The sequence below is a fragment of the Odocoileus virginianus genome, chromosome 9, assembly GCF_023699985.2.
Source record: "Odocoileus virginianus isolate 20LAN1187 ecotype Illinois chromosome 9, Ovbor_1.2, whole genome shotgun sequence".
Classification (NCBI taxonomy): Eukaryota; Metazoa; Chordata; class Mammalia; order Artiodactyla; family Cervidae; genus Odocoileus; species Odocoileus virginianus.
The window spans coordinates 35,262,686-35,287,123 of record NC_069682.1 but is presented as its reverse complement, the minus strand read 5'-3'; the positions used below and the strand labels follow the sequence as shown (position 1 = coordinate 35,287,123).

General features: G+C 46.1%; 1 protein-coding gene across 2 annotated transcripts; it reads right to left on the bottom strand.

Moving 5' to 3' along the window:
• Positions 1 to 15: 15 nt before the first annotated feature.
• Positions 16 to 24,279, bottom strand: KAT14 (lysine acetyltransferase 14). 2 transcript variants are annotated; one of them, XM_020878854.2, is made up of 10 exons: positions 24,021 to 24,279; positions 21,834 to 21,952; positions 19,411 to 19,532; positions 14,819 to 15,000; positions 12,751 to 13,170; positions 12,070 to 12,638; positions 5,627 to 5,763; positions 4,578 to 4,753; positions 3,187 to 3,377; positions 16 to 1,169 (listed from the first exon to the last, which is right to left on the bottom strand). In XM_020878854.2, exons 1-10 carry the CDS (start codon positions 24,277 to 24,279, stop codon positions 996 to 998), a joined length of 2,349 nt encoding a protein of 782 aa, XP_020734513.1. In that variant the 3' UTR covers positions 16 to 995. The 2 variants fall into 2 exon arrangements, with proteins under 2 accessions (XP_020734513.1, XP_020734520.1); XM_020878861.2 differs by having other exon boundaries at positions 12,751 to 13,167.
• Between the last annotated feature and the right edge of the window lie 159 nt (positions 24,280 to 24,438).

Genomic DNA, 24,438 nt, shown 5'->3' with positions numbered 1-24,438 from the left:
TGGTTAGACTGGCCATAGGTTGTCACAAGAAAATATTTTATTTGAGAACATCTGATACTGTGGGAAACATTTCTACTAAATCCAAAAGCACCCGACTGATGGTCCATTTCCACTCCCCACAAGCCCGCCAACAGCCTCGGCTGGCAGACGTGAGGTGTGTCTGTCCATGGCTGACCCCTCCCACCACCGCACACCTCTGTTGGGGGCACAATTAAACAGCAGGCTGCCCAGCTCCTTCAGCCCCAAACTGACCTCACTTCACAGGACAGGAGAACAGCTCCCACCTTCCAGGCCGGGGCCTCAGCCGGACATGCTCACAGGAGAAAGGTGAGGCGAAGTCACACACCAACACTGTGACCAAAGTCAGCACATGCCCCGCTCTGGGGACAGCACAGCCAGGTTGGGACCAGCTGGGCCAGCGTGTGGTCGTCACCAGGACAGCACAGGGCCTCACAGACACAGCAGGGACCTTGGACTGCAATCACCCTGCTCACTTTAAATGGGACAGGACTTCTCTCCTCAGGAACATCTGCTCAGGCCTTTCTGGCTCAATGGGCTGTTGGCTGAAGGTCTGCACACCTGTCAGTCTTGGCAGACCTTGGGAGTCCAAGGTGTGGGCAAAAGTCTGTCCAGTGACTGTGCTGACAAGGCGCTCACCACTTACGCCTCCACCCAAGCCCCTCAGCTCCGCGGAGCTCAGAACCTGCAGTGGGTGAGCACCTGCCGCTGGGCCTCCTGTTGGCCCTCTCCTCCAAGCGCGTGTGCCGTGAAGAGCCGCGCTCACGTCAGCCCTCTCCTCCAAGCGCGTGAGCCGTGAGGAGCCGCGCTCACGTCAGCCCAGTCAGCCCTCTCCTCCAAGTACATGCACCCCGTGAGGAGCCGCGCTCACATCAGCCCAGTCAGCCCTCTCCTCCAAGCGCATGCACCCAGTGAGGAGCTGCGCTCACGTCAGCCCTCTCCTCCAAGAGTGTGCGCCATGAGGAGCCGCGCTCACGTCAGCGTCGTAGACGCAGAAAGAACGCGTGCTTACACTCCGTGCTCTCCAGGGGGTAATACTTGTCATAAAAGTCTAAGACGTACTCTTCCGTCTTGAACCCGAACTTCTGGTAGAGCAGCATGGCAGGGTTGCTGGCAGAGACATGCAGGGTCACGTCCTTGCCCATGCACGTCTGCAAGAATGGAGAAGCACACAGTGAGAATGAGAGGGCCTCGGGGAAAAGGAACTGATGGAGAGAGTCCCTGACGTGCAGGCAGTCAGGTACGGAGGCTGGAGGAGTCTGGCCTGAGGCTGGGGCGCGGATCCACCAGCCAGCGCCAGTGCAGGGACCCAGGCCCGCTCGGCCGTGGCCAAAACCCTCGCTGAATCGTTCCAGACTGAGGAGGTAGACGGTAAGCTGATTGAATGTTTTTTTCCAGTTTTTAATGAAACTTGCTCAGTAATTCCCACATGTTGGTGTCTGTCCACCTTTGATGAGGCCTCTTAGCTTAGGAAGCTTTAAGGACCCTGGGGTTGTAAAACCTCCAGTTTTTTCTCTCTGGAGCAAAGAGCCACCAGGGATATTCCATTGCCAGCTGTTTTATAATTCAGTTACATTTAAGTTTTTCCAGCGTAACAATACCAGACACTACGACAATCTTGAAACAAGGGACAAGACCAGACGTTCTGTTTTTAAAAACTAGATGTCATCCTGCAAGACAGTCATAAAGGCTCCCTGCCTGGACCTACTAGGAAAGATGTCAAGTTATGTGACTGGGTATGAAACCTCAAGACTTCTGTTTAATTATATAAGCTGGGTACCCCCAGGGACATTCTGAATCCCAAAGACCCCCTCAGCACTCCCAGACTTCTCAGAACTGAGGTTTCTTCATGCAGCACCAGCCTTATCCCGTGGGGAAGAAGAGGGGTGTCTGTTCTACTCAAGCTAGGCAGGTTCTCAGACTCTAATTAGCCACACAGAAGATAGCACCGGAAGTTTAATAAACTTAGAATTGGCTCTTTAGTGAGGAGATGCTAAGATTGCGGACTTCATGAATTCGGGAGGTTTTACAACCCCAGGGTCCTTAAGGCTTCCTATACTAAGAAGACTCATCAAAGGTGGACAGGCACCAACAGGTGGGAGTTACTGAGCAAGTTTCATTAAAAACTGGGAAAAAACATTCAATCACCATCTCCTATTTAAAAAGAATCTTGCCCACATGACACACAATGCTCCATACTGAATGGCTTCTAAGTAAGTCACCAGATGAATTCTGGGGTAAAAAAAAAACCTTGCCTGTGTTTCTGGTGTTAGTATATATATATATATATATATATATATATATATATATATATATATATATAATATGGTCTATCTTCCTCAAAGGTGATACAGATACATCAAAGGATGGATTACTTAGAAGGTTCACAGCAGCTTACACAGTGAAAGTAAAACTAAAAACAAGCAACAATAACAGAATGTACCTACTACTGATAGCATGAGTTTTTTTTTGTTTTGGTCATGCTAGGTGGCATGCGGGATCTAGTTCCCCCACCAGGGATGGAACCCGCACCCCCTGCATTGGGAGTGCAGTCTTAATCACTAGACTAACAGGGAAGTCGCTGATAAATGGTTTTGTTAAAATGTTTAACAGTACTTAAGAATTAAAAATTACAGGTTCACCCCCACTTCTCAGAGTCACCGCAGTGGTGACTCCCAAGACCAGAAGCAGTTACAAGATGGATGGTCCGGGACTTCCCGGGTGGTCCAGTGGCTAAGACTGCATGCAACCAATGCAGGGGGCCCAGGTTCGATTCCTGGTCAGGGAATGACCAGGAATTTGATTCCCATGTGCTGCAACTAAAGTTTGCTGCAATGAAGATCAAAGATCCCACGTGCTGCAAGTAACACCTGGTGCAGCCAAATAAAAATTAATTTAAAAAAAAGATGGTCTGAGTGTTACAGGCTCTCACCTCTGTACTTGTCTCATTTTATTTATTACACATGTCCACAAACTGATTTCTTTGAAACTTGGGTTTAAGGAGTGACCTCTTTGGAGGTGAGGCTTCTGTGTGGGCGTAAATAACCTTGTGGACAACAGAGCTGGCTCCCCTTCACCTGGTATTGCCTGGTTCTGGCCCTGTCCCCACTCCAAGCCTTTCAGGGCAGCTCAAGGCAGGTGGGCAGACAGTAAGCAGAGACAACATACCTGAATCAGATGATAAATCATGAAAGTTGCGATCCCCGCTCTTCTCCAGTCAGGATGGACAAACAGAAATGAAATATAAGCTTCATTGTACTTCACGTCGGGGACCATGAAGCCGAAGGCTATGATGACTTTCTTATAGAGGACGACGACGCTGAAGTCAGGGTACTGCAGGCACTCGGACAGGTCGACGCCTACAGAGAGAGGCGATCAGAGTCAGCCCAGGCTCTGGGATGAGTGAGCGGCAGGCTGTTCAGTCTGTGCTTCAGCTGCACCTGCCTGCTAAAAAGACCCAGACTGCAGACAGAGACACCACTGCAGATGCCACACATAAATACCAAAATTAGCACTGTGTGGTCTGTGTACATATGTTAAAAGAAGGGAAGCAGGACAGGGTAGGTAGGAGAGAGCACGCAGGCTGGAACTGGACACACCTGGCTTTGTGCTTGGCCTCTGGGCCATGTGTGCCAGCTGGCACTTACCCCAACGCCCTGCCTTGGGAATCTGCCTCAGGTGAGATGAGAGATACCCAGACCTGAAGGGAAGATCTGAGACCGCCCAAATCGTTGTGGTCTTTACCTCATATACAGACCACTGACAAGCTCTTTGGTACAAATGCCACTTTTTACAATAAAGGAGTTAAATATCATATAATTCCACACTTATTGTTTGGAAGCCACCTCGCACAGGGGCAGGAAGAAGCAGACACTCCCAGAACGTTCCTTTCAGCCCCATCCCACCCCCCACCACATGCACTGACATCCTGACAAAATTTTATCCCCTAGAAGACGTATTGTTTCCTTTACATTTCAAAGCAGAGCCACAAAGAACATACTTATATTTAGCAATGAGGGAGTGTTCCTTTAATCAGTGACTTCAGAGACTATATATAATATGGTAAGGCTGATAAAATGACAAATCGCATTGGGTCTATTATTTTCAAAGTCTGTGATCGGGGTTTTTGGCTTTTTAAAAACAACTTTTGGCTGTACTAACACTAAGGACCAGTTAAGTAAACAAAGCACACAGAAATTATTAAGCAAACATCAAAAGTGTCCAGACGCACCCAAGCCACCAGCCTGTGGTGCTGATGGGTATAACCTGGGATCTTGATGCACGTGGGAGAAAACAGGGTGAACCGTTTCTTCTGAAACCAGAGACAAACAGGGAAGAGGAACAAACAGCACTGTTTATTGCTTTAACTGCTTGCTTCTTCCTGATCTTAGGAAAGAAAGAGATGTCCGTATTTTAAACTGTCTATATAAGCAGAGACAAACTGAGTGAAACCATATGAGTAAAAGTTTTGGGGTCACATGACACACACTAGTTTTAAAAACTGCTGAAGTGAACAATACGGAAGGTGGATCTGCTGAGCTTGGATAGGGAGAACATACCAGGCCAGAAGAACTCCTGACACATGGAGTTTATGGTTGGGATGTGATTTGGCCGGACATAGCAGTAATCGAGAGGGGCATCTGGCTCCGGCGTCCAGTGCGGGTCCCCCCTGTGTTGGTGGGAGCGGATCTGGGAGAGCAGCTGCAGTTTGGGTGGCTTTGTTTCGTAATCACGCCTCCAGAACCCAGAAAAGAAACACAGAAGACAAGGAAAATACCCGTTACTCCCAGTCATTTGATTCACAATGCTCCTTGATCTGCTCAAAATTTTAAATTAATTCACACTACTTTCTACATCAGCCAACTTAAGAGCTACAGCATTTTTCTGGTATGACACTTAAAATGATCTCTACTAACATTTGTCAGACCAGACCTGTTGGAACCTGCCAGGAAGTCCACTAGTGCTGGTGAGCCTTAATATGGACTGTGGAAACAGAAACGGCTTCCTAATTCCACCCTCTGACCCAGGACAGAGCCTGGGGAGGAAGGCCCAACTACGCCTGGACAGCTGGGGACCCCAGGGCAAGGAGCAGGCTCGTATGCTGACGCATGGGTCTGCCTGGGGGGACGATAGGGGGCTGGGCCAGGAGGACACGTGACGGGTGGCAGAGATAACTGTCAGTCATGCACAGCCCAGTGCGGGTGGGGGTGGGAACTCTCTGGCCAGCTCGCTGTCCAGGTGCTGCCTACATGGGAAATTCATCATCAGTCCACGGACAGGTCCCACTCTCCCACTGTTTCCTTTTGCAGACAACTATGTACACTTTGAAATTTAACATAAAACAATGAATATGATAATCAGAATGAAATCTCACAGAGTTGACTTATCCTTGCCTTGTATATTTCTTTCAAAGGGACCAACCCAACTTTTCTGCAATAATGTACAGTTGAAACAAGCTGTATATCGTTTCAGGAGGAGACTAGACACAGAGCAGAGGCCTGGTCCTTGCCGATGCCAGTTCACAGATCTGGGGGGGATGGGGCTGGCTCAGAACCCACAAGCATCACTGCTCGTGCCACACCCAGTGTCACAGTTCTCCTCTGTGTACCTGATATAGGGTTTCAGGATCCGAGACGTGTATGGGCTGACGATGCTCTGGTCCACAGCCATATCTTCTGATCCCACTAAACGGTACAGAAACTTTGTGCTCTGGTGCCGGAATCCTTTCCTGGATGGCAAGGCAGTCTGTGAGAAAGACAGGCCAGTTATACCAAAATAAAATTACTCAAAGGGCTGGTTCCATTTCTACAGATGAGTAGTACTTAGGACATTTTTATGTGTCAGAAAGTAGGTCTTTCCGTAGGACTTAACTGGAAAATTTAAGGTTCAAAAAAACTTCATAGGTACCTTTGTATAAAACTGGATATGAAAACCTAATTCCAGTTTAATAATAGTTTAAAGGCAAAATAATTAAAAATATTAAGTTACATATAGCTTCTCCAAGTTTCATGTTGTCTATAAGGCACCTTGAATCCATTCATCAAATATCAGGCATCAAGTGGGTCACACACACACACACACACACACACACGGCTCCTGTCTCATGAAGGATCTCTGTTACCATGGCAGAAATCACTGCTACATGTGTATATGGATTTATTACAGTATGTCTCTACTGAGTAAATCTCACAAAAGTAGGACTGACATAGATTATTATCCCTACAACACAGTGTGAGTGGAGAGGACTGACCAAAGGGTCCAGGGGACATGGTCCCTGCTCCCCACAGGCCTGCAGACGCCTGCTCTCCACATAGGGCTGCTTAAGGGCCCTCAGTCACGTCGTAACAGAACACGGACAATTAGGTTTCATAGCAAAGAGCTCAGACAGAAGATTAAAAAGTACATTTACAAAGCGGTCTGCCAGGGGTTGGATGAAGTTTAGAAACCTGAGTTGTTTTTGTAGAATCAGCTTGCTCTTGGCCTAGAAAATAACTTTGTTGCGAGAAGAGCATGAATTCCTTCCTTAATAATTTTGCTTTGATTACTTTCCCAAACAGGACACCAAAACTTTCAGAGGCCAACCAACTCTGAAATTTTGCCAGGACTTTGAGTTTTCAAGTGAAATTCAAACTTGGGGTACACAGTTTCCAAGTATAGCCCATGTTTCCTCCTGAGCCTGAAGGCACACTCATCTCCTGTATCAAAAGACGAAGTCAATGTCCCCTCTTCTGGAACCTGGCAGGCCTGAGGTAAGCCTGACCGGTCAGAACATGGCAGAAGTAATAACATTCTGGGACCTCTGAGCCCAGGCCGTAAGGGAACTGGTGGCTTCTGCTTCCTTCCTCCTCGAGTCCAGCTGCTGCGGTGCCCAGGTGGGACACTGAAGGGCTGGTGGCCACATGTAAACAGGCTCTAGCGGACCAAGCTCCAGCTAAGCGGAGCCACAAGATACCCCTTCCTTCAGCTCATGAAGCAGAAGAAATACCCAACTGAACCCAGTCAACCCACAGGCTCAGAAGAATTAGTTATTGTTTTAAGCTACTAAGTTTTGGGGTGGTGTGCAACATGAGAACAGGTAACACCAGCCACCAAGCCTACGAACAGCGTCAAGTCAGCATGTGGAGGTGAGGTCTGTGAGAACCCCAGATATGCACAGTCCTCACCCTGTCTGTCTCCCCAGCTTCCACACCAGTTTAACTATCCTTCGCTTCTGCCTGGTCCACGAACTACCCCTGCCCCCTACCAGGCTCCTCCCTACCACACTCATGCCACCCCATCCATCTCCACACAAGGCCAGAGCCTACTTTTAAAAACTAATAAAAGTCACCTTCCTGGTCTGAAACTCCTACGTGGCTTCCAGCTGTGCATTCAGAATATGACGCAGACTCCTGTCCCACGCCCTGCAGGATCCACACCCCACTGACCAGGTCCACAGTCCACCACCATTAAGACATTCCCACCCCACGTGCCAAATGAAATCCTGCCTCGGGGCCTTCCTGCCCTGAACCTTCCTGGATGGGCTCCTCCTGTGGATCAGGACATGGTTCAAGCATCACCTCCACAAAAGGTGCAGTCCACCCCCAACCCCTGTTCCCCATGGCACTCACTTGGAGGAAACGTCCCTGCTGGTTGAGTACTGTCATCTCCCTGCTCCTGGTGTCAGAGACATCCTCTGTCTTAAGTCACTGTCTAATCCACAGCCAGGCCCTAACTCCTTTCAATTCCATGAAGGCTGAGAGGTGAGGAAGCTACAGAAGTGCAAAAGTCTGAGGCTTCTAGAGGTTTAAGGTTCATGAGGTTTAAGGCAAGAAGACATCTGTTTCCACAACAGAAGGGCAAGTGCTGATGCAGAAGCTGTGGCAAGTCACACAGAATACTTAGGTGAGATAGTGACAGAAGGTGGCTGCACTAAACAACAGATTGTCAGTATAGATAGAACAGCCATCCACTGGAAGAAGCTGCCATCCAGGGCTTTAATAACTAGAGAGGAGAAGTCACTGCCTGGCTTCAGGCTTCAAAGCTTCAAAGGACAGGCTGACTCTTTTTTTTTTTCTCTCTTAGGCTGACTCTCTTATGAGGAGGGGCTACTGCAGCTGGTGGTGTTGCGCTGAAGCCAGTGCTCACTCACCATCTGATTTATGCTCCGTCTATACAGCCTGTGCTCTGTAAATGGAACAACAGAGCCTGGATGACAGCACATCTGTTTTCAACATGGTTTTCTGAATACTTTAAGCCCACTGCTGAGACCCACTGCCAAAACTGAAAAGCAGAGAGGAAAAAAAAGGCCAACCCCCCCCCACCCCCAGAAAGGAAGAGAATATCTAAAAACTGTGGCATAACTACTAAAAGTGTAATATATGCATAATGGGAATAGCAGGAGGAGCATATAGGACACAAGAAATACCTGAAATGGTAACAGCTGAGAATTTCCCCAAGTTAATCAGACACCAAACTAAAACCACAGATCCAAGCAGCTCACAGAATGAGGAGGATACATGCTAAGAAGCCTATCGGTCACCTGTAACAAAAGGGCAGAGGTGCCAGGCAAGATAAATGCGAGCAAAAGCACTTAAAGTGTGTGAATACAAATAAATATTAAAAACAAAGAGAAAACTGAAAGCTACCAGGGCATAGGAGAATAAGAGAAGACCACCTATAAAGAAGCAAGCATTAAGAATGACAATGCAGCTCCAGGAACAAGCTGATAGTGAGATGATGATGCTGTGGTGATGCTAAATGTCAACAGGAAAAAAAAAAAAAAAAGACAATTTTATATCCAGCTATACTATCACTGAAATGCGAGATTGAGGATATTCTAAACCTCAAAAGGACCACATTTTAAGAATTGTTACAAAAAAATGCTTCAGCAAGAAATTAACCTGGAAGAAATGATGGGAAGTGAGGCTGAATGAAAAGTTTAAGTTTAGTGAGGTTTACTGTCAACTAAATAAGCAACACAATGGAAAAAAGAAAAATGAGAGCAGGCAGAGGTAGCTTTTTGTTTGCAGGGTGAGGATCACATGGCAATATTAAAAAAATAATACAGAAAAAGAAATACATGTCTTAAGTTAGGACCTATAAAAAGAATAAAAATGGAACATATGATTTTCTCTATAGAAAAGAATCAACGTCACATAGGCTATTTTCTCTGACTACAATATAATCTGATTAGAAATTAAATCAATTACTAAAAGATAGTATAAAAATTCTCACGTATCTGAAAACTAAGAGTTATTTAGCACTAAATAACTCTTGGGTTAAAGAGGAAAGGCTAACAAAAAATTGCAAAACACTAAATACTGAACTACAAAAAAAGTCACATCATTTCAAAAGTCATGAGTAATGGCTAAAATATCACAGGGACAGTTACAGCTATGAATATACTGATCAGAGGACGAGACGGCAAGTGGACTGAACAAACACATTTATGGCTGCTCCCCTATGTAACTGTATTAAAGTGATACTAATATTCCAGGTTAAGATGGGGGATGATACACAAACATTTAATTTTACTTCTTCCCAAAACTCCACCACAACTATAGAAATAGACTTTTAAAATAAATAAATAAAAGACAAACACACAAGAACAAAAAGATCAAAAGAAACCACAGTAACTGGGGAGCAAATAGATAAAAATTAAGAGAGTTCAAGCCAGAATCTGGAGCTGGCTTTGGGTGAATGAGAACCAGCCCAACCTGTACTGCAGACTCTCCTCTTACAATGCGGGTGGCAGCACAAGTTTCGTCTGGAACCAGGAATAAGGCAGGCAGAGAACCAAGGTGCAGGTTAAAGCTGTGTGCAGAGCAGTAAGACCCCTCAGCAGGGCTGTGCTCTCTGAGACTCCAAGGGACAACCTATGCCAGGCCCTTCTCTCGGCTTCTGACGTGGCTGCAAGGCCTGTGCCCCTCAGCTCTGCAGACATACCGCTCGAACTACTGCTGGGCCATCACAGGGCGTCTCTCCTGTGTGGCTCTCCTGTTCTTGGAAGGACACCAGTCATGCTGGGCTAAGGGCCCACTTTGCCCCATGCAACCTCAGCTTAACTACTTATATCTGCAAAGGCCCTATTTCCACGTGAGGTCACATGCACAGGCACCAGGAATCAGGACAATACACACTTTTGGGGACACAATTCAGTCTGCATCAGTGACCCGCAAAACCCATTAAGCCTGTCTTCTTCCGGAAGCCTTCAACTAACAGCAGCAATGTCCTCACATGGCTCCATCCATGCTTCCTACACTGTTTATGGATAAAGAGTTTAAAAAGGCAGAGGGAATGGTTAACACTAAAGGTCAGAGTCACTTCCTCTGGGGGAGCAGGCAGTCTGCAGAATTAAGGTGGTTTTAATGCCCTGTTTCTTAACCCAGGAGCTAGATTCATAGTTATTGATTTAATTAACCTCTAAATATACCCGTATGTGTTCTTGTGTGGGTATGATGCCTTTCATAATTTCAACAGTTAAGTATAGGGATTAAAAGGAACAAAGAACAGGTGAGCAGATGACAGCAACAAAAGCATATGAGTAAGTGGCAACTGACTAAGACCAGGAGAGCCCAAACCTAAGGTGGCCATGAGGACAGGCCAGACCCAGTGCCTCAGGTCAGCAAGGCAACAGGGACGTCAGGTCCAACTGAAGCAGGGGCCCATGGACTGAGGGTCTCTTGAGTCAAGAGGTATTAAAGCTCCAATGACACTTCTGCTATCCACATACAGAAACAACCTCTCCCTTCAGGGCAGACCAGACTCTCTGGAGGCTCCAATGAGAGATTCTGATGCAGCCAAGGGTGGAAGTTCTGTCCAGAAAACAGGGAGGCTCAAGGGAAGTTTAACAACTGCATGGTCAGCCCCTGGCTCTCCCGAGAAGGTTCCTAAGATGCAGGCAGGCAGGTTACGGCTTCCTGGAAGGAGAAACAGGGAAAAGAACAGGGATCCAGCTGGAGTGAAGGTCTTTGGAAACCACAGAACCTGGAGACCGAATCCAGCCTGCTTTCGTCCATACTGTTCTGGCACACAGTGACGCCCTTTCATCACATGTCATGTATGCTGCCCTCATACTACACAGCAGAGCTGGCTAGCGAAGCTACAGCTACTTACTCTCTGACCCTTCACAGAAAAGGCTTGCAAACCTCTGGTCAAGAGGGTCCAATAGCCAAGTAACAGGAGTGCTCCAAACAAACAGAGATAGATGCCAGGAAATTCCAGAACTCAACAAAGAACATTTCAAATAGAAAGGCCCATAGGCAAAGGCCTAGCACCGGGAAGAACAGCCCCACATGCAGTACAGTCCTGGGTAACCAGAATACCAGCAGCAAAGTCCACACCCCACCAGTGTCCAGAGAAGACAGGTAAAAGGCCAGACCACCACATAAGATGACAGGAAAGAGTCCAAACAGTCCAGACACACATGCACAACCAACCAGGAAACAGGAGAATGTTCTAACTTCACCTGTAATCAAAGAAATGCATCCAAAAAACAAACAAAAAAAACCACAAGACTTCATTTTATAGCCATCAGAATAGCAAAACTAGTTAAGGAATGGTGAGCAGCACTGCCAGCAAGACACAGGGAGAGAGGCTGGCTGGCTCCTGCTGTGGGAAGGCGGAGTCTGGCATTTGTGGTGGAAATCACCTGTCCCTGGAGCGCTCACACACGTGTCCTCCGGCCACGTGGACACCATGCTGACCTGCTGCTCTTTCTGCAGGGTGTCTCCTAACTACACTGACAAAACCACGCCTTCACTCCTGCTCAGCTCAGTGTCCAGTACACTGGCACACTGTACATCCTCAACAAACCTGCCAACCAAAGCTACAACCCAGACCACGAGTAGCTGCCCTCGGAGATGTAAGAGACATGAAGAGAATGTCTAGGTTCTGTCTGGAACACCCAGAAGGAAAACAGAAACCCAAACTCAGATGTATTCAGGAATGTTCACATTGGACAATTAAACACTGCCCAGCCGTCTTTGCACTTCTTCCCTCACTGTTCTTCCACTCTCCTGAATGTACCAGGGAGTCGTAGTCCCAGGAGTTGGAGAGCGAGACAACACCCACCTGGTACCGGTCAAGGATTCTAAAGTCCTGACAGGTCGTCCTGTATGTGGCCTGTCCAGCTGGAAGCCTGGAAACTCCTCCGTCTTTGGCACCGTAAATTCCGTCCACTAACAGGAGTGCAGCATTCACGACCTGGTCCAGGTCAAAGAGTGGCAGCCCCCGGTCCCTCTTTGCCTGCCGGACGATCAGTTTCCGCTTCAGCCGCCGGGCCTCGGGGGTCATGGCCACGGCCCCAGGACAGGCCTCCAGCCGCCTGAGGAGCAGCTTCTCCTCATAGATGCTCACGGGGGTGAACTTGGGCCCCTTGGGCTTCCGGTCCTTCTCCAGCACAGGTTTCCTCTTCTCTCGCGCCCTCGTCTGCAAAGACGTGTTGGAGTCTGTGTCCTCACTGTCGATGTCCATCCTGTCGGGCTTCTCTTCCTCACTCTCCACCTCCTGCTTGATCTGCTCAGGGGCCCTGACCTTCTTTCTGCCCCCGAGCCCTGTCCCTGAGGCAGCCGTGCCGGCAGGGGGTGGGACGTACTCCATCCCAGGGTCTATGACACCGTCCCCTTCCATCTCATCGTCATCTGTGAGGAGCAGAAAGCAGGTAAGGAAATGTGGCCCCACTGCCCCCCAGGGAGAGCGCACCCACTCCCCCCAGGGCCACACAGGCCCTGAGGCCCCAGCACAGTGGCTCACCATGAAACAAGGCCTGTGGCGGCATCACATCTGGAATGAGATCGGCTTCCGAAAGCAGGCTGGGCGTGGCTGAGTGAGAGGCCGGGGTCCCTGGGGCAGAGAAGTCCAGGGATGGCGAGGGTGATGGGCTTGTGAGCGGGGTGCGGTCCGAGGAGCTCAGGGACGAAAAGTCGATGACTTCTCCCTTCTCCAGAATCACATCCGGCCTGCGGCCTCGGCTGATGAACTTTACAGGCGTGGAAGAGCTGCTCCGGTCAGCAAAGCCAGCCGCCTCCTTCTGGGCTCTCCTGATGTCCTTGGCTTCCTGAGTCCGAGACCTTTTCTCTTTCAGTTCCATGGCAGATTCCACAGGATTCCGACTCGCTCGCTTTCTAAGTCCCTCGACAGTGATGATGGGATCTAAAGTTGGTTTGGAGGCTGCTGGTGAAGAACAAAGGATCTAAATTTTTAAATACCAATTCAGCGTTAGCTACTTTTAATAACTTATTGTGAATCTACTACTACCATAGAAAGAGAAATGTTCAATGAGTGCCCTGAACTAAGATTAAAATTTCTCTTAACCTGGAAAAAGGAATTATAATGCAAATACAAACACTTCCACAAGGTCTTTCACTTACTGGAACTGGTAAAAGTTAAAAGTTTAGAAACTGGGGTAGCTCAGGGATGATAAAGAATCTGCAATGCAAGAGGCCTGGGTTCAATCCCTGCATCAGGAAGATCCCCTGGAGAAGGGAATGGCAACTCATTCCAGTATTCTTGCTTGGAGAATTCCATGGACAGAGGAGCCTGGCGGGCTACAGTCTATGGGGTCACAAAGAGTTGGACACAACTGAATGACTAACACTAAAAGTTTGATAATGCTCAGAGAGCACAGGGGGAAATGGGTATTTTCATGTCTTTCGGTAGAGCAAAAGTTTATCACATCTTTTTGGAGGGTAATTTGGTAATTAAAAATTTTGAATAAATATATGCCCTTTGATACAACAACCTATTTCTAGCAATTTATCACAAAATATTGGCAAATGTATATAATTACAGTATTGTTTAAATAACAAAAATGATAGAAATAACCAAAATGTGCATCAACAAGGTAATGGTTTAGTTAAGTCATCATGCAGCTATTCAGTGAAATGCAATGAAATAAAAGAAACAGGATAGACCTACATGTACTGCTATGGAAAGATGGCCAAGATATACTGCTAAGTGTGGAAAAAATGGAGAAGAGGTAATATAGTATGAACCAGTTTTTTTTTTTTTTAAAGAAAATGCTTACACACACAAAGAAGACTTCTAAAAGCACTCACAAGAGACAACAGTGGCTCTGCTGAAGCTAAGCTGCGGGAGGTGGGAGAGGGACTTTCAGACTCTATAGCTTCAAAACTATGTGATTTATTCCTGGTTATATTGTTAAAAACTTAGAAGTTCATTATTAAAACAAGTTTAGGTTAAAAAATCAGATCAATATGTGATAGTAAGGAGCTACTATTAGTTTTTTATAAGTGAGAAAATGCCATTATGGTGAGGCTACAGGAAAGAATCCTTATGGCTAATTATGAAATATTTAAGAAGAAACCGCTGATACCTGGAAGTTCCTTCTAAATAATCCAAGGGTGTGGATGGGTGGGGGGGGCTGGGAGGAAGCACCCAGGGGTCCAGATAAATGAGACAAAAGGAGATTTCCAGGGTTAACAGCTAAAGTGAAGACAAAGGTGTGAAGGGATTCACTACACGACTCTCTTCACATCCATATATTTAACATTTTACATACTAAAAAGTTTAAAAACATAAAAACCTGACTGAAAACAACCTTTCAGACACCAAAAGAAATTTATAAAGTTGCTAAGTCATGTCTGACTCTTGCAACTCCACGGCCTGTAGTGCACCAGGCTCCTGTTTAGGGGATGCCTTGATTAGGAAGTTACAAAATATTTTTGTACACTATTTATTTATGGCATAAAAATCTGTGTTAGAAGAAAACTGGGGATCAGAGCAGCTCCAGGGAGGCCACGGTGCTGTGCCTGGTAAAAGTGGGTCATCTACACTGGCATTTCCGGGCTTACGACAGTACCTTTCACTTTTAGAGCGGAGGTGGACAGCTTCTCTCCCTCAGGTTTCAGGGTGGGGGGCCTGTTGTGGACGAGCTTCCACCATCCTGGTTCTCCGAACTCCTGAGCTCCCGAGCGGAAGTACATGGGGCTCCCCACGCTGAGACAGCCGGCGACCGTGCTCCACCAGGTGGAGGTCTTCTTCCTGACAGCCCAGGGATTTAAAAATTACTGGTTTTACAGCTCTCTCCTTACCTAAAGAGTCTCTGCCTCCAGATCTGGGATGGGCTATGGAGCCTGCCTCTTGGAAGGAACAGAGCTCCTCAGGTAAGGGAGAGGCACAGGGGGCTGTATGGCTTCAAATCCCGTCTCCACCACCCCTTCTATTAACAGCTGCCTCAGGTTCCTCATCTTTAAAATCAGGATAATAAAACTTGCAAGGCTGATGAGGGGATTAATGACATAAAACAGAGCTCATAAAACACTTCTTATCAGAATCCACATGATTACAGAGTTCCAGTTGGGAAGATCCCCTAGAGTAGGGAATGGCAACCCACTCCAGCATTCTTGCCTGGGAAATCCTGGCAGGCTACAGTCTATGGAGCCTCACACAACTTAGCAACTAGACAACAACAGGCTAATTTTACTTAAGTTGAGCTGCTTTTATGTATGGGGAGAGAGCGAAAAGTGAAAGTGAAGTTGCTCAGTCGTGTCCAACTCTTTGAGACCCCGTGGACTGGAGTCCCACCAGGCTCCTCCGTCCATGGGATTCTCCAGGCAAGAATACTGGAGTGGGTTGCTATTTCCTTCTCCAGGGGATCTTCCGGACCCAGGGATTGAACCCAGGTCTCCCACATTGCAGGCAGACACTTTAACCTCTGAGCCACCAGAGGGAAATGGCAACCCACTCCAGTATTCTTGCCTGGAGCATCCCGTGGACAGAGGAACCTGGTGGGCTGCTGTCCATGGGGTCGCAGAGAGTCAGACACGACTGAGGCAACTTAGCATGCATGGGAGAAGAATCTGCCTGCCAATGCAGCAGACGCAGACTGGATCCCTGGGTCAGGAAGACCCCCTGGAGTAGGAAATGGCAACCCACCCCAGCATTCTTGCTGGGAAATCCTGGTGGGCTACAGTCTGTGGGGTCACATAGAATCGGACATGACTGAGCATGCACAGCACACAAAATGTCAACTATTCAGGTTCCTGTAAAAAAAAACTGGTCTATTATTTAAGGAAAGTGTTCTATTTCCACCTCTAAAACATAAATCAATGACCAGAAATCCTGGAGAATCATCTTTCATACAAAGGCCAGTCTAACAGATGGAAAATATTGCTGAAAAAGCAAAGGAGAAAGGTATCCTTAAGAACAGAGATATACTAGACAAATACAAACCAGAAGAACCTCACAAAAAACAAAAAGACTGTAAAGGGCCTAAGCACTGAGATGGGAGAATGACCCCTAGCCTCTGGCCTCAGAGTACCTCTCTTCTGCCACCATCTCACATGGTTTTCAATCTTCCAGAGCTCTGGCCCCACAGCCCAGAGGTCTGACCAGGGCAACCCACTCCACAGGTCTCTGGAGCTCTGTTCACTTTTCTTCCCATTGTCCTATTTGGCTACAAATCCCTCTAGTGAATTTCCCATTTCAGTTATTGTACTTCTCAGCTCTAGAACTTCTTTTTTATTTACTTAGGTTTTCTATCTCTTTGATGATATTTCTGTTTCATTCATACCTTGCTGCCTCATGTTTCCCACCTCTTCCTTTAGCTCTCTGGGCATCTCTAAGCTGTTCTAAAGTCTCTGACTAGTATGACAAAAACCACTACAATATTGTAAAGTAATTAGCCTCCAACTAATAAAAATAAATGAAAAAAAAAAATAAATAAAGTCTCTGACTAGTAAATCCACTATTAGGTCCTTCTTCAGGGACAGTTTCGGGTTAGTTTATTTTCTCCCTTCAAATGGTCATACTTTCTGGTTTTCTGTATTCCTTGGGGTTTGTCTGTTGAAAACAAACATGGGACATTTGGACGTCAGTCCTTCCTCTTTCCCCAGGGTTCACTGGACATGATGGCTGCAGGCTGTCTCTGTGCCAGAGATCAGCTGGACCGAAAACTCAAGGTCCTCTTGGCTCATGTCTAAGCCTGTGCCTTCCCCCGGGCACGCATGGAGACTAATCGCCCCTGTATAGGCGGTTGCTTTCGAACATCTGCAGTCTTCAATGTCTGGCTCCAAAAGAGGGACAAAGAGGAAAGTGAAAGTGGGGAAGAAGGTGCCAGCCCTTAAGTTCCTTTAAAGTCAATCCAGCCAGAGGGGCAGGGCCTGCAACAGTGTGGGGAGGTGCAATGACAAAGGCTGCCTGTCCCTTTGTCAGCACTTCTGTGATCAGTAGCAGCAGCGGGAGATCAGAGCACAAATATGATTGGAGGACATGGTCCTATGTGTCTACCCAGACCCCACACTGTGCCAAGCTGCTCCCGGAAGGTGTGTGTGGGTGTCTGTCATGGGGCTGAAGGGTGTGAGGTCATTAGACACTACTGTAATCAGAGCTAAAACTGACCAAATGGACTGTAATTTATGGTTCAGCTTCTTCCAGAGGATAATCCACCAAGTAGAACAGCACTGACCATGAAAACCTGCCAAGATCTAATTTTATCAGTTTTTTCCCCTTCCTTGCCTCTTATAAATGGGGTGTATTAAATTCCATAAATAGACCTAAATCATTAAACTAAGACAACAGATTTCCTTTCCTTAAGAAAAAGAACCAGTTAAACTGTCAATTCTTTTCTTATGCCACTAAATATCTCCAGAAAAAAAATAGCTCCTTTTGTAAAAAGGCACCAAATCTATTTCTCCTCATGGCAGCCTGCAGACGGTCACCCCTCCCCGATTCTGCAGCAACTACGGCACAGCTATGACTTCTCAGCACCTGAGGACACAGGCGAGGACAGGCACAAACTCCCCGTGCCCACCTTTTATCGTGTCCATATAGACCCAATTCTGCAGGTTTCATGCATCTCACCCAGGACTTCAGAAGGCAGCTCACAATCACAGTCTCATACAATCTGCCAATGCAACTGCCAACTTGCTAAACCTCTGATAGCAATGAAAATCTTGCTTGATGCACATGTACCTTCAGCTTCAATGTCTGGTCTGGATGTCTGTGGCCCAGCATCCCTATATCTTATGACCCAAGGAGCGGGTCACAAAGGAGGAGCAAACTCAAAGCATCATGATGAAAAAGTAACGAATGTGGAATAAGAAATGGCAATCCACTCCAGTATTCTCCCCTGGAAAATTCCATGGACAGAGGAGCCTGGCTGGCTACAGTCCATCGGGTCACAGAGAGTCAGACATGACTGAGCAACTGAGCACCCAAAACATATTGCTTAGAACATATAGGTACCATCTTGCAGGGAATGCAATATACTTCATATTAAGTCAGATTTCCAAAGTGTCTGAATCTATTTTTTTAACTTTTTATTTTATATTTGAGTACAGTTGATTAACAATGTTGTATTAATTTCAGGTATACAGTAATGTGATTCAGTTATGCATATACATGTATCTATTCTTTTTCAAATTCTTTTCCCACAACTAGGTTGTTATAGAATATTGAGCAGTTTCCTGTGCTATACAGCAGTAGGTCCTTATCACTTATCCATTTTAAAAATAGCAATATGGAGCCTCCCTGATAGCTGAGTGATGAGGAATCCACCTGGCAATGCAGGAGGTACAGGTTCCATCTCTGGTCCAGGAAGGTCCCCCCTAACAAAGCAACTAAGCTCATGTGCCAAGACTACTGAGCCTATGCTCTAGAATCCAGGAACCACAACTACTGAAGCCTGTGTGCCCTAAAGCCTGTGCTTCGCAGCAAGAGAAGCCACCACAATGAGAAGCCTAGGCACTGAAACTAGAGAATAGCCCCTGCTCACTGCAAGGGGACTTTCTCACTAGAGAAAGTCTATGCAGCAATAAAGACCCAGCATAGCCAAAAATAATAAATAAATAAGTACAATTTTTAAAAAAAGACTAACAAATGAATAAACCACATGTATGTGAATCTTCCCAGACCTGGCAAAGTGTTATGAAAGCCAAAAAGTACACAACGGTTTCTACCTTCCAGAGGTAATAAAGACAAACACTAGTAATTAACCAAGAGCAACTTCAATGAGTCCAGTCAATAACTGACATTATTTCTCTTCTTCTGACCTCCTATAAGGCACTGATTCTAAAAGGACATAATAGTCCTCTGTCCTCAAATTAGTCACCTACCCAGCTATTAAACCCAGCCTCATTTAATCAAACTCTGTTTTTCAACAGTCTAAGAATCTGTTCAAACATCTTTCTGCTCAGTAGAAACCAGCAGTTTCCCCCGGATGTAGGGTAAGAAGTATGGAAACCTACACTTATATCTATGCTGGTAATTATACCCACCTCTGCTGAGATTGTTAACTTAAAGTGAAATCATCTTCTGGATTAAAAAATTCTTAGGAACTGCCGCAAGTGTATACGCTAAAGCTCTAAAGGCTTGCATTAAACTGTCTTAAGTTGCATGTATTTTGTTCTTTATATCTTCATTCAAGGATAAGACTTTTAAAAGTCACATTACCTATTTCCTAGTAGAAAAGTCCAGTGTTTCTCGATAAAGGCGCAGATATCTTCCTTCCACCGGAAATAGCCCTGCCTCCCGCTGCCTTCCAGGGACAAGTTGTACATCGCCAGCACGACCACCTAGAACATGAGTGCACAGGTTGGGAGAAAAAAACACCAACAGGAGGAACGTTTGCTGTCTGAGTGGGCATCAGGGGAGGGGAAGGATAATACCCTGGAGCATCTTCAGTACAGAATTCTACTTCCTGTTTGCCTTCCACAGATGAGCATCACTGAGCCTTGTAATCATGTGCACTTACTCCTCACATGTCACCACAATGAGGCTGCTGTGTGGCTGAGTTGGTGACGAGTAATGACTGTCCTAAGCACCCCCATCCCCGCCCCCTCCATCACGCAAAGGCAGCACTAAATACGGTGTTAACCACAGGTATCAGGAGGCCTCAGGGCCTGCTCCAGCTGGCGCTGCTGATGGATAGTGCTGACCTTTACTGAATATTCTGAGCATCATCCCTGCACATACACTTTCTAAGCCCTTCAGAGGCAGAAACAAGAGACTATCAGAATTTCAGAGCTGAAGACAAAGTGAGGGACCATCTACTCTGGGTTTAGCCTTTCTCAGCCATGGCCAACTCCTCCTGAGATGAAACTAGCATGGACAAGGGGCAGAGACCTGACAGGCCTGGCTGCCCTGCTTATCCTCAGAAAGCACGACACCCCCAGCTCTACCACATTGGGCCCAACCGCATATTTCACAGGTAATGCATTCACAGCCCCAAATGGGAAAGCACTTTCCAGAAATATAAATAACACACTGTATAAAAAAGAACAAAGAAGGAAGTAAAAATCATTTTAAATCCACCATCAAGAAATAATCCTTTTTAACATTTTCAGTGACTGTCCTTTCAGACATTTCTCTTCTCATCTAAAGAAAGTTTTATAGTCATATATGGACAAGAAGCTATACATGCTATTCAAAACCATGTTTTCATCCTTATAAAAATAATGATTAAGTTTGGGCCAATGAAACTGAAAAGGGGACAGAGAATCTAAGATGAGAATCCTTCCATAATTCCAAATCTGCCTATGTGTGCACACATCAGAATAATGCTAGTATTAATCTGATCTTGCCAAGACAAAGTAGTCCATGTATGCTTTGAAAAAAAAATCCCAGTTAGAATATTCATTAGACTGTAAACATCCTCAGTACAAGCTTCATTTTCTACTCACATATTGTCAGGCAAGTCAAAAAAGGCTCCCTAAAACCACCACTGACAGATTTCATTAGATGTCCTAATAAAAGCAACGATAATTAAGATGACAGCCCCAAGCTGCAAACACAACTACAATCTTTAAGGCCACCGTTAGTGACTCAGAGGGTATAACATAAAATCACCTTCTCATTATCCCATTTATTTCCCCTCATAGTAAAAAGTGCTAGGGATAACTGACCTATGTATTTGTCTCCTTATCATCTAAAATAAATGTCCAGAAAGTCAGCTGCCTGGGGCTGGGGTCTTGGCTGTTTCATTCACCATAGAAAACAAAGAGCTGGATGAGAATAAGCTGGTCTTGACTAGACTCTGCTCTCCAGGCCTAGAACAGTGCCTGCTGCATTGTACGCACTCAGTATTTGTTAAAAGAATAAACCTAACAACTGAGTGAAAGTGGAAGTCACTCAGTCCTGTCTGACTCTTTGCGATCCCATAGACTATGCCGCCCACGGAATTCTCCAGGCCAGAATACTGGAGTAGGTAGCCTTTCCCTCCTCCAGGGGATCTTCCCAACCCAGGGATCAAACCCAGGTCTCCCGCATTGCAGGCGGATTCTTTACCAGCTGAGCCATGAGTAAGTGATGTCTAATTCATTTTTTTAGAACTTAAAAGGCTGCATATACCATTGGTGTCTTGCTATAAACATATTAATATAAACCCCCCCCCCCCCCCAAAATTAACGCAACCTGGAGATCAGTTAAAAGATACTATTCAGGCTATAGCTGGGCAGGGTTAGGTTGGCCAACTTTTTTTTTAATTGAAGCACAGTTGCTTTACAATATTGTGTTGTTTTCAGGTGTACAGTATAGTGATTCACCATCTTCACATTTTTTAGAATGGTTTTATTTTTCTAAAAACAGCTGCCAGAAAAATGTGAACCTCTTCGACTAAAATCAGAATTTGGTATTATATATAAATGGTGTGGGTGAGAGTTTCAAGAAACTCAAACCCAGTGTGCTAAGTCGGCAGTGAGTAGTTTTACAAAGAACTCTTTTCTCCACATATTTAGTATGATTTTCATTGTGAAATAAAGTGACCCTCAAAACAACTCAAAAGTTCATGTATAAGGTCCTCATTCTCTAGACACTAACTCCAATAAATCTGGGGCAGACCAACCTCACAAACTCTAGAGAGAAGAGCTTTTACTCACTTGCTGCCATGTCAGCTTCAGCCTCTCATACTGCTCCTTGCCATCTTCTGAGCAATCAGAACAGGTAAACCTAAAAAAATTATCACCCTTAAGGTAACTGAGCTGTTCCCTCAGCTGACCTAGGAGGAAAACAAAAAGGTGCATCACTATAACAGAGGTAACCAAAGGTTTAATCAGTTTACCAACCATTTCCCAAGTTTCCCAGGCTGTCTTCCATTTTTCTTTCAGCCAACCCAAGTCAGCAGGTTATTCTTCTAACATCAAGTGCACGCCCAGTAAGATAGATCCGTGGTTCCCTGACTTTCAGAAAAAAGACACTGGGAAGACAGGTAGGGTCATCCTCACTGGCTGTTCCAACTGTTAACATTGCTGACTCCTATAGGAGGTCTCCTCACATATCCTGCAAGAAATATCTGAGCTCCCACTGTGCCACTGGGCTAGGAACTGGGAATAGGATGCCCAGGGCAGACGTGCTGAGCACCCTGAGGCTTACAGCTGTTGCGAGGGGCACAGGGGTGCAAGAAGGTTAACAGCATCACAGCGGCTCTCCATCCTGTGTATCAGAATCACCCAAGAAGCTGTTTGTTTTAATATGCCTGGGCTTGTCCCACACATAGTTAATCAACCTCTAGATGCAGGGCATTTTCTGAAGTTCCCCAGGGGATGCTGAAGCTCTGGGAGACATGAAGACCCCTGGAGTGGAATGTGATGGGCTCAGCAGGGCAACGTGAGGGCACTTAAAAGAAATGCCAACCTATACTAGGAAGACAGGAAAGCTGGACAAAGTAGGGGCACTGGGGACTGAAGGATGGTTAGAATTGGGGTGTGAGGAGAATAGAGGTTGCAAAGACACATGTTCCACAAAGGAAATTTATATGTGCAAAGTCCCAGGGAGAAGAAAGACCCACTTGTGGAGAATGAAAAGCTCACCCTGGCTACAGAGCTCTGTGGGGATTATCTGTGGGGAGAGGAGGACATGAAGGAGGGGCTGGAGCATTTGCTGGTGCGCAGCAGGAAGGGCGGTTTACAGTGTAGGCTGTGAGGACAGGGGAGAGCCACCCAGGTCACCCAGCCATCCAGAACCCTGAATCTACAAGCAGAGACAGCTCAAGAGCAAAAACTAGCTAGTGCGTGCAAGCGTGCATGTGTGTGTGAGGACACGCGCTCATATGTACTCAGTCGTGTCCGACTTCACAGGCTGTAGCCTATCAGGCTCCTCTGTCCATAGTATCTTCCAGGCAAGATAACTAGAATGGGCTGCCACTTCCTACTCCAGGGGATCTACCTGAACTAGGGATTGAACCCGTGTCTCCTGCACTGGCAAGTGGATTCTTTACTCCTGAGCCACCTGGGAAGCCCCCAAAACTAGCTTATAGGTAGTCAATTTTAGGTTTGCTTTCTGTGAAAATGGTGTCACTCTTAAATAGTAATTAGGAATCTGAATAGCTGAATCCATCTTAAAAACATCTCCACATACAAGAAAATGACCCAGTTCACAACAAAAAATAAACACACACACACACATATCTAAATTTCTCACATATCTAAATTTCTCTGACCTGGTTACAGGTTCCATTACACAGAGTACTCCTCCAATACATGTGTCTTTACAGTCTCCATCTAATGGAAAAGCCCTGCTTTGGTAGCAGCCCTGATGCCTGGCAAAGGACCTCCTGGTGTGAGTGTGTGTTTATCTACTGCCAGCAGATCAAGGAGGTCAGCAAGTAGAAAACACTAGAAACAGGGGCAACACATTTCTAATCTACTAATTCCTTATATCAGCAAACTATCGCAGCTGTTTTCCATGTAAGTTAAATATTACCCGAGTTATAAGTCTGAACTTCAGCTCTATGCTGGGCCTAGAATTTGTCTGCAAATCCATAGTAATGTGACCCTGATAGAAAAATGCAGCTGATTCTTTAAGTCACACAGAATTTCTAATTTTTATTGGGTGGCAATCAAGAACGTTAATTTAACAACGTGATAGAGGTTAGCAGTCATATTTATTTATTAGGACAAATGTGTCTATGTTTTATATAAACCTTCAGTTAAGCAACTAAACTAGTAATAAATGTAAGAGTTATCTTTTTATTTAGATCTACTTCACATTCCTGATTCTTTCACAGGTTAGGAAAACACATCTTCCCATAGGAACTGATAGAACAAAGGAAAGGAGAAGCTCCTTACTGGCCGGGATCCACTTCTGGCACTTGTCGCAAAAGTAGGACAGATGCTCCTCCATCCACGACACGTCCCCTTCATCACTGTTGAGGGAGTCCCCGCTCTGGTCGTGAGACAAGTCCACGGATGCCTGGTCCTCTGACTCCACAATCAGCAGGGTCTCCCCCTCCACCTCCCCCTCCTCCAGCCCCTCCGACGTTGATGTTCTCGTGGCTTCATCGTCGTGCCGACTGATCAAACCGCTCAGGTGGATGCTACCCTCCATTCCTCCCAGCTCACAGGGTCAGGGTTCTCAGGAACAACCCCAATCCCTGGACACCAAGCTTGAAGGGCTCCTCGCTGACCACACAAACAGAAACTCTCACAAGAATGTCTGCCCACCCCTACTCAGACACAAGGAGCTCTAAAGACAGTATTTAGAATA

Excerpts from the sequence above, each read along its gene's own strand:
- KAT14 (XM_020878854.2), bottom strand. The coding sequence starts at position 24,279 with ATGGAGGGTAGCATCCACCTGAGCGGTTTGATCAGTCGGCACGACGAT. Across the intron at positions 13,171-14,818 it reads CTCCGCTCTAAAAGTGAAAG|CAGCCTCCAAACCAACTTTA; the intron begins GTACTGTCGTAA and ends GTTCTTCACCAG. Across the intron at positions 12,639-12,750 it reads GCCACAGGCCTTGTTTCATG|ATGACGATGAGATGGAAGGG; the intron begins GTGAGCCACTGT and ends TGCTCCTCACAG.